Source organism: Rutilus rutilus (assembly GCF_951802725.1).
Source record: "Rutilus rutilus genome assembly, chromosome: 18".
NCBI lineage: Eukaryota > Metazoa > Chordata > Actinopteri > Cypriniformes > Leuciscidae > Rutilus > Rutilus rutilus.
The window spans coordinates 30,612,480-30,622,860 of NC_140231.1; the positions used below are offsets into that span (position 1 = coordinate 30,612,480).

Here is a 10,381-nt window from a genome sequence, read left to right on the forward strand (position 1 = left end):
AAACAAAGATTATTGGAGTATGTTTTAAAAGGAAATTACTATTTCAGTCTTTCTACTTCAAAATTTTACATTTAATTCATTTGTGTTTCGGCTCCTTTGTAATTGTTTACATAAAATGTATGTCAGTGTATGTGAGTTATGGTTGTGTGTGAAGATGGCTTGTTCCTGGGGTGGACATTTGCCCATCTGTAAGAATGAAAGACACGTGGGTGATGATTCACATGTCAGAAGAGCTATTTTTTCTCCTCTATGATCACATTTACATGTTGTGCATCATTCATTGTCAGCACTAACCTACATACCTACATATCATACATACAGTCTCTCTCTCTCTCTGTCAGTCACATACACAAATAAACCTTTTACAGTGTCTTCACTCAAGATGACTGAGGCTCTGTCTGGTACATGATGTACTGCAGAGAACGAGTGGGAGAGAGAAGAAAGAAAGAAACCAGTGGCACACACATTGACAACAGGCAAAAAGAAACATCAACATGACATCAGAGAAGTGAGTACTGTACATTCATAAACACATTCATGACAGAAAGACACATATATATGAAAAGAAGAGAGAAGGCTTTAAATTTATCAGCCACAATTATTGCTCAAAATCCTCCTGAAATTAATAATTTCATTAAGGCACAGAATGGGTAATTCTCAGAACAATTGCATGCCAAGTGTGTTCTAATGATTTAGGCTATACCACTGATTTATTTTGTGTAATATTTTATTTACTTAACAGTTACGCTATGCATGACTAGATTTACCCTGTTTATGGAAGCTTTGTTTTAGCCACATAATAAAATAAAATAAGAAAGTTAATTGCAACGTTTTATCTTGCAATTCTGACTTTATTTCTCACAATTCAGAGTTTATAACTCGCAATTCAGAGGGGAAAAAAGTCTGAATTGTTTGTAAAAAGCTGCAATTACCCCATTTTTACCCCATTGCATTGCACACAAGTGTTCTATTCATAATAACTATTCTAAACTATTCATAATTATTGCATTTTGATGGGTTATATTAAATAAAATTCTTTCAAAATGAGCTTTTATTGAAATTAAAATAGCATGCTTTTTACTAAGTTTCTAAAATATGTTTCTGATGGGCTTTCTAGTTAAGGTTAGTAGCTATTTTTAGGCACAAATGTTAGAGTTTTCTGATGTTCATAAAGGTACAAAATCAGTAGATTGTAGATGTTACGGTGATGCAGGGATGAGGAGAGATGAAGTGTAGCAGTTAATTTAAGAAAACACACAAACAAAGATCCAAAAGAGCAATGAAGATGCCAATAATCCATAAAGGAAACAGAAATCTAAACAAGAAACCGAACCATCAGGAATAACGATGAAAACCGCAACAGTTTATAATGGGATGTAAAGACAACAACCGACAACGGACTGCTGAAACACATACAGATGGATAACAAGAGGCTAAACAAGGCGCAGGTGAAGGTAATGAATCGCTATGGCAACAAACAAGGGTTACTATGGAAGCAAACAAAAACGGCAATGGAAAGGCAAACTGGGGCCCCGTTTACACGATGGGAAAACGCAGATATTTCCCTGTGTTTTGGCCTGTCATTTACACGAAAACGCCGTTTTTATCCAAGAAAACGATTATTTCTAAAAACTCCGGCCAAAGTGGAGATTTCTGAAAACGCCGGTTATGTGTTGCCGTGTCAACTGGGAGAAACGGGGTTTTAGGTTCTCAAACGTCACATTATGCGCCAGAAAATGCTTACGTCATGTGAGCGCCCTATGTTTAGAGTTTGTTTGGCTACTATTTGATCATGGATGCTGTTAAGGTGGTACTCATTTTTACTTTTGTGCAAACGTTTTTGGCCTGTTTGCATTTGCTTCGCTGTCTGTCCACACAAACGAATCTCGCGCCATGTCTGTTGTTTTGAAAGGAACTGTAGAAGTCGCTCGTGCTATTCGTTGTTGTCGATTTTGAGGATTCTGATTGGCTTGCATGGCTTTACCCTTCTCCCTACACTGCCGCCCATAGGTTTGGCATAATTATTATGTTGCTCGACGGCGTATTTATGCGGGTTGATGTAAACGACAACTTTTTTGAAAACGATGTTGTGTGCACGATGTTATTTTTGAAAACGGAGGGGGAGAAATATTCGTTTCTCTAAATACCCGGCTATGTGTAAATGTGGCCTGGAACTAAACACAGGTTGTGAAACTGTAAACGATAGAAACAGAAAATACATATTTTAATAAGTCTTTAAACACAAAACAGGGGAAACAAGACATTATAAATAAATGATATCTAGTTCTGCTGTGTTCTTCTGATTAGAGATTTAGTGATCAGTGTCTCATCTCTGTCAGATGTAAAAGAATTGAGAGATTTTATCACTACTTCCAGCAGCAGGTATGTCTCCGTCTGTCATTCAGTCACACATATAGGACATTCCCATTTCTCTGTCAGTCTTTGTGTCTGATAATTATGAGTTTTAAAAGTCATGGGTTGAGTGTGTGATGTCTGCCAGACACCCTGGTGACTGGTTGTGAAAACGTTTGAGCTCTCGGTTGTCATGGTAACAAAACTGGTTGCCAGGGTGATGATTGCATTATCGGCATATGGAAACAGCATGGTGAATCGGTGACCGGTTTAGCACTCAGGGTTTCATGGTGTTAAGTTAAATGACAGTGCAATTGGTTCTCAGGGTTACAGGAGTGCGTAGTTGTCATGGCTTGATTGTGTTTTGACTGTCAGTGCAATTATTTTCTCTTGTCACTTTGTTTGTGTCAGTGAAGAAGAATTTCGTGCACACTGCATACATGTCTGATGTGAAGCTATGTTTGTCGACAAGAGGTAATATATTTTATTGTGGCGACAGGCGCAGACCACCCATGACCCCTCACACACACAACCCCCATCCTCTTAGCTGTCGTCCTGCTGTAAAGTATGTCTCAAAAAAAAAGAAAGAGAGAGAGAGAGAGAATATCAGCAGAATATCAGAAAAGCATGAGCACTAAAAGCAGACAGAGTCAAGGACATCGACTTACACCCACATGCGTGACTCACAACTCTGTTTGTGTATATCAAAAACAATTGATCTGTTCTCATTGAAAAAATATAGACTGGACCAGACATGGTTGTGTATGAAATGAAAAAGCTAGATTAAAAAAAAAGAAATAAAAGTGAAAAGTGTTTGCCTATGCAAAACTGAAAGGCTTAGTTCACCAAAAAATGGAAAATTCTGACATCAATTACTCTCCCCCATGTTATTCCAAACCCATGGGACTTTGGGTAATCTTCAAAACACTTATTAAGATATTTTTAGGGAAACCTGAGAGCTTTCTGTCTTGCTGAAGGTAAGATTCAAAAAGATCATAAAGGCATCATAATATGAATCAAGTGACTCAATCTAAGTCTTGTGAAGAGATACGATTGCTTTATATGATCAGGAGATTTAATTTCGGCTTTTATTCACACTTAAACACATATATGTAGAGCACATCATGGTCAATACGCTGCTTTTCACTAAGTTTCTAAAATATGTCTCTGATAGACTTTGTTCAATTTTGTTATGATGTGACCTTTTCCTCCATCTAAAAAATAATGGTTTGCACTCTCTGGCATTATGCATATATTTTTTTTTGACCACATTTTTCTACTATTTCTTTGTGTGAAACCAGAGATTTCTATCCCTCCACTGACAGATTTCAAGGCAAGATTCAAAAAGGTCATAAAGGCATCGTAAAATCAATAAAAATGAACTCAGCATAAAGTGCAGTCTCTTTTTACAAACCAATTGCAACATTTTCTTGAAAGTGCAATCTACTGAATGCAATCTACAAATTATCAAATTCCATTAAATATGAAATGTCTTGTATAATGTGTTCTTTTATTAATGTTTAGAGCTTGTTTTTGTGTGTTGTATGGAGGACTTCATCATGGCCAATCAGGCCAATATTAGACAATTAACTACAGTCCTTTTTTATTATAGCTTACAAATGAGCAATTGAAATTATATATTTAAATGTAACAAAAGATTAACAATAGTGCTTAGATACTAGGGATGTGCACGAATATTCGAATTTTCGAATATTCGATCTGTAATGATTATTCGAAAAATAAAATACTATTCGAATTTTATAGAATTTATGAAGCCGTAAATACTTTGCGGGTCGTAAATGCAGTGAATCCCTGATAAATCCCAAGCACTAACTCGCAGTTATAATTAAATGCACTGGGTGGCACTGTGGCGCATGTTTAACAAGTTGTTTGTATTTTATCATAATGTCGTCGTCTGCCTCGCGAAGTTTGGAATTACTAGTCGAAAATGAGGTTATTAAATGATTTTACAAAATGGAATTACTTTTGATCAAATTAATTTATTAATCTGGAGTTATAATATCATCACCACAATGAGAAATCACATGAAATCCAAACAGCAGCAGTCGACTGAGGAAAGACAGCTGTCTATCACTGCATCACGACTGTAAGCGCAGCTGTAGTGCGACTGTGCGAGTGATCCGAGATGATAACTTATCTAATAGTAAAATGATATTGAGGTATATTCTTCCTTTAAGTTTTCTTTGAGAGAGAGGTTTAAGAACAGAAAACGCAAGGTGCTGTTAGAAACTTAGAACTAGAACACCGTTATCTTTGTTTCTCTGAAACGTCTGTCAGCGCAGCGCGTTTTCTCACTCGAGCATAAATTGCTCGCGGCGTCCCTCCATGTGGATATTATTGTTTTTCTCAACATAAACGTGAAACAATATAAACACGATAATCATATGCTGACTCGAGTGTATGATAACTGGCGCAATCTGCTACTCTGCTTTATTAGGCGTTTTTTTCCGTTCGCGCTGCTTGAGCATATATCCTTTTGTTCTTATATTTTTTTGTTTACACATAGGCCTACTGTTTAATGTTTTCAATTAAAAGAAAACTTTAACACATGTTGTAAGCTTGTTGTGTATATTGCCTAATCATAAGCTTCTTCAGAAATGGTGACAAAACGTAAAAAAAAAAAGACCTTAAAAAATAACGTATTTTTCGTTAAACGTCATTTAAATAAACGAATATTCGAATATTCGAATTTTATGAGCCCGAAAATTCGAATGCAATATTTTTGAAAAATGCCCATCCCTATTAGATACATATGATATGTCAAACAGTCTTGAACAATCTCAAGAGATGGCATATACACACAAACAGTAACAATACCATCCGGAAAAGGACCTTTCATGGAGCCGTTCGTGACTCAAATTTATGCATTTCAAATGGCAACACTATCAACGCCGAAATGAATCTGAAGCAGTCAGGTGGTAGTGCTCTTTGACATTTGATATAGTTATATGACGTAACAAAGACTTGTTTACTGAAATCACGTGATTGTTCAGTTTGATACACGCTTTTCTGATTCAGAGAAAAAAAGATTCACAAAAGTGTTGAAGATTCACGAAGAAGATGCAAAATAGAAGCGCCCAATAGCAAAGCAGCATATCACTAGTATGTGAGGGGTGGTTTGTAGGCGATCACATTGGATATGTAGGTTAGACACAGTCAATGGAGTATTTTATAACGGGTGTGAGCAGTGATGTAGCGGAGGGTGTTGGTGGGCGCCTGCGATAACCCCAACCCTGTGACCCAAGTCAAGTCTTTCTGATCTTCTGGTCTATGGCTCACGTCCCTCGATCATATAAATCGGTGGGATTTGTCCCCTTATTTTTTATAAATCTTATAAGCCTTATCAACACACATCTCTTCAGCAGACTGCAAGATCTGAGTGTCATTCAGTGAGAGCAAGAGACACAACAGTGATTTACTGCACAGCATGTTCACAGCAGAGCAGATGGCTGTTTTGTTGTTTGCCTGCTGTGTTTTAAGAGTGATGAGTTTGTGCATGTGTTTTCTGAAATGCATTTCTTTTTATGTGTGTATGTTTAGTAAACACTCTAAGGAAGATGAGGACCTTTTGTTCATCAAAAATATTATGCAGAGTGACAGCACCAAGGGTCATTGCTGTAGCAACACCAGCTCAAAGAGGAATAAAGCGTCGTCCAAAGGCAAACCCTCTGACATGATATATGTTGGTCAGTATTTCTATCCGTCTCTTTGTCTGTCAATGACTTTCAGACTTTTCTACACCTGCCTAAACATTTTAGGAAGTCTGGTCTGCTGCCAGTGGCAACTATAAATGTAAACAGTATTAATAGTGTAAAATCACAAATGAGATCTCAAGTTGTTTCTCTACATGTTGTAGGTTTTTGTGTGTTTAAATCTTTTAAATTTGGAATTGTAACAGAATTTCATTTGTAATTACACTTTTTTTTTTAAATGCAAACAAATAAAACACATACTAAAAAATATGCATGAAAAAAAAAAAATTTAGTAGGTTTTTAAATGTTTGTTTGTGTTACTTTAGTTGGAGGCTGGAGTAAAGATGAACCGTCCTGTCCAGTTGAGCAGTTCTGCCCCCAGTATAATGAGTGGAAGATGACCGCTCCAATGCACCATCAACGCGGCGACACAGGGGTGTGTGCTCTGGGCGGGATCATCTACACTGTGGGCGGGTCTGATGATGTCACCTGTTTGAGCAGTGTGGAGAGGTGGGAGTTTTCATCAGTTTAGAAGTAAACAAACTGTCCTTCAAATAGAGTTTTTTTGTGTGAAGTGCACGAGATTCTACTCACAGTTGATTTCAATGGAGTTTGGGATTAACTAATCTTCCGGTACTCTTACTAACATAATTTAATTTTTAGCAATATTAAGCTATTTTTGTAAAAACATATTTTTTTATATTAAATTATTGATATTTTAAGTATATATATATATTTCTCTAGATTTTTCCGCTATCTTTTTTTTCTTTTTTTCTGTCGTAATGCGTTCTGGGATTGAGTTTAGTACGTTCTAATGACTAAGTTAGGTTAAATAAAGCTTAAGTAAATCTTAAGAATGCATAGCACACAATTATTAGGTCAAATAGTCCTTATAGAATAACAAACAGATCTCATAATCAAATTAAATTAAATATAATAATAAAATGTCGGATTTACCATTTTTTTTAATTATATTAAATGTTTTTGTGATAAGATTTCTCAGAGTTGAATTAAAGGTAAGGGTAGGGTAGGTAATTTTCAGAGAGGCTAGTAAGGCTATAAGATCCTACCCTCCCTTCAAAGCGTTGACAAAGCTATGACTCCTTCAAAACACATGATCGCGTACAGCGCCACGAGAGACGGCATTAAACTACCTCGTGTATCAAAGCACATAACATTACAATAATAATGAACATAAACAACTTAAAGAGCGCAACCACCTGACTGCTTCAGATTCATTTCGACGTTGATAGTGTTGCCATTGAAATGCATAAAATTTGAGTCACGAACGGCTCCATGTATAACGTCACGGGTTTCCATCTCTTCCAAATTACAGTAGTTATGGTTTGAATGCAGCATAAGATGTTTTGGTTAATGAAGAACTGTAAAAGGCGTCTGCTGTTTCGGTTGTGGTGCTCGGTGACTGACGTCTGTCTAACTCTGCATAGCATGAAACGCACTGATGACGTGTGATGTCTGCGTGAGCAGGTGCGCAGAGGTATGAAAATACATATGCTGACAGGTAGGTAGGACATCATATCATTGCATTTGGACTGAATGCAATTATTGGACGAACATTTTATGGTCCTGCTCGGTGTCAAGGTCTTATAAGAACCACACCTTATCACCCGCAGACTGATGATCTGACGGAGAGATTCAATCAAACACTTAAACAAATGCTGCGAAAGTATGCGAGTGAATCTGGAGCTGGCTGGGATCAGTGGATATTCCCTACCTATTGTTTGCTCACAGGGAGGTCCCTCAGTCTTCTACTGGCTTCTCACCTTTTGAGTTGCAATGGTTGCTGCAGTGGAGAGCGTGGCCTGAGTGCTGCAGGTATTCTGTACTTTGTTGATTTGTCTTTTTTGGTGTTATTTTTGAGGAAGTTATTTTGTGGAAAATTTACATTTGGCATTATTGCTTTTGAATCTAATTTGGATGTTTTTCAATAAGTTTTTTCCCTTTTTTTGTTACATTTTTCCATTAATATTATATATTTGGGTTAGGATTTTTCATGGTTGTGCACGTTTGAATAAATATTCATTTATACTTCAAACTTTTTGTATTCACTCTGCCTCTGTTTAATTAGGCCACACTTTCTTTTCTTTTTTTTGGTGCCCATTACTTGGTTCCTATTACATACACCTTCCACAGACGAGATATATACATATAAATATTTAGACCACTTAATTTAGTGATTTCTATCAGGATGTGAAGAGACTTTCAACCAGCATAACAAAAAAAATGTCTGTAACAAATCGCCTACCCTGCCTTTAATTTGAAGGATATTCAATTATAATCCTAATTTCTTTGCCTTTGTCTGCCATTTCATATTGATGTGTTCACTCAATGCATTTTGGGATTACATTTTCCAAAAAGGAGACATGCAACGCTGCCTTAGAAATTGGCCAATGGTTTATTCCTAGAATCTGTAAATGTACCTGGTTATTGTTTAAAACAGCTTTCACATGTTACAGCATGTACATATGATGTCTTAAAATGCTGAGTGAATGTGTTTGTTTATGTGTGTTAGGTATGATCCAGAGCGTAACACCTGGTGTGTGGACGTGCCGTCACTCTCCTCGCCACGGTCAAGGGTGTGTGTTGTAGAGATGGATGGATGTCTCATTACACTCGGAGGTTTTGACGGAATGACCTGCATTAACACAGTAGAGAGGTCTACACACAATAACACATATACACAGAGAAACATAACTCTGGAGATACAAACTCATACACATACTTGTTGTAGGTATGACCCATTGAAGAACTCCTGGTCTAAGTTGACTCCAATGCTGAGGAACAGGGCAGCTGCATCTGCCGCTGTCCTGAACGGTCAAATTTACGTTGTGGGAGGAACAGATGGAGACATGCCGCTAGATTCAGGTACACAAACACATACATGTGCAAATGTGAAAAAAATCAAATAACTCAATACTCATTCTTCTGACCTAGTGGAGCTTTTTGATCCATTTGAGGGATGTTGGTGTCTCTGCCCCACCATGTCCACCCCGAGGGTGGCTTCAGGATGTGCTGCGTTTCTTGACTGTCTGTATGTGGCCGGAGGACGAGACGAACTCGGTCTGTCATTGAGCACCGTGGAGAAATATGACCCAGACACTCTCCGCTGGAGCCCAGTTAGGGCTATGAACAACAAGAGATTTCAGGTTTGAGTGAACAAGAGCTAGTCTTCTTAAAAGAATAGTTCACCAAAAAATTATTTTACTTACCCTCTTGTCATTCCAAACCTATACATAGAATATTACCATTCTAAAATTATTCTGAAGTGGTTTAATCATGGCCCTTTGTGGTGAGATTATTGTGTTTAAAATGCACAGGTTTCTTTAGTGCTGTTTAACGGCTTTCTATTGGCTATCGGAGGACACGATGGTGTAAGTGACCTTAAAACAATGGAGGCTTACAACCATGAGGAAAACTCCTGGAGGTGTGTATTGTTTTAAGTGTCTCATACATGTAAAGCCTCACAAATGTGCAGTCTTTTAAGTACTGATTGTGGGAGGAAATCTACAGAATGGATTTAAATATGCCATTAATGTGTTAAAAACACGACTGTCATGAAATGAATAGTTAATCCAAAAACAAAAATACTGTCATTATACTACTTTTTTCTTCATCTCTCACATTCCTTATATCTCCTCTTGTGTTTAGACATTTTGGAAGTATGAAGTCCAAGCATCCAGGTGGACATGTGGCTCTGGTTAAGGCTGTGTGAAATGTACTGATTGAAATGATGTCTGATGATATCATTGTAATAAATGACAGTGAAATTAAATTCTGTATAATTTCTTGACCCTCACAAAAACATACTGCTGTTGTACCATGTTTTCCGGTATCATATTGGATAATAATACCATGGTATTTTATTCCAGCAGTGGTAGATGATGCAAATGGAAATCATTCAGTACTATGCTATATGTCAAAGTAAGAAAACAGCATATCGTACTGTTTGGTATTTTTCTGTTCAGATATTCATTTGACCAGTTTCCACAGAGCAATTATTTGTCAATTAAATAGGCTATTGTAAGTTAAATCAGTAGATACATTTTGATGACTTTTTTCCCCAGGCAATTTTAAAACTCCCATGACCTTGAAAAACCTTTATGTACCCGTAAACAACATTAATGTCTGCCTTTAAGAAATGAAGTTCTGTTGCTATGTTACTGTGAATAGATGTAGCCTTGGCAACTAAAGAGAAACTTTCTGTCTTTTAACAGAATAAGTTATTATTCGTGATGAATAAGCTGTTCAAGGCTGTCCAGCACACGGCGCTGTGTGTCTGACACTTTAAAATGCCT

The 10,381-nt window shown here is 37.0% G+C and overlaps 1 protein-coding gene across 1 annotated transcript; it reads left to right on the forward strand.

The window, feature by feature from the left end:
* The first annotated feature begins 388 nt into the window (after positions 1-388).
* LOC311277895 (uncharacterized protein) lies at positions 389-9,841 on the forward strand. The gene is made up of 8 exons (XM_084388375.1): positions 389-508; positions 5,914-6,059; positions 6,392-6,575; positions 8,599-8,742; positions 8,818-8,951; positions 9,021-9,232; positions 9,404-9,510; positions 9,735-9,841. Exons 1-8 carry the CDS (start codon positions 495-497, stop codon positions 9,796-9,798), a joined length of 1,005 nt encoding a protein of 334 aa, XP_084244501.1. The 5' UTR covers positions 389-494; the 3' UTR covers positions 9,799-9,841.
* Positions 9,842-10,381: the final 540 nt, after the last annotated feature.

Coding starts and splice junctions, on each gene's coding strand:
- LOC311277895 (XM_084388375.1), top strand. Junction 6,060..6,391: donor CTCTGACATGATATATGTTG/GTCAGTATTTCT, acceptor GTGTTACTTTAG/TTGGAGGCTGGAGTAAAGAT. Junction 9,233..9,403: donor TGAACAACAAGAGATTTCAG/GTTTGAGTGAAC, acceptor TAAAATGCACAG/GTTTCTTTAGTGCTGTTTAA.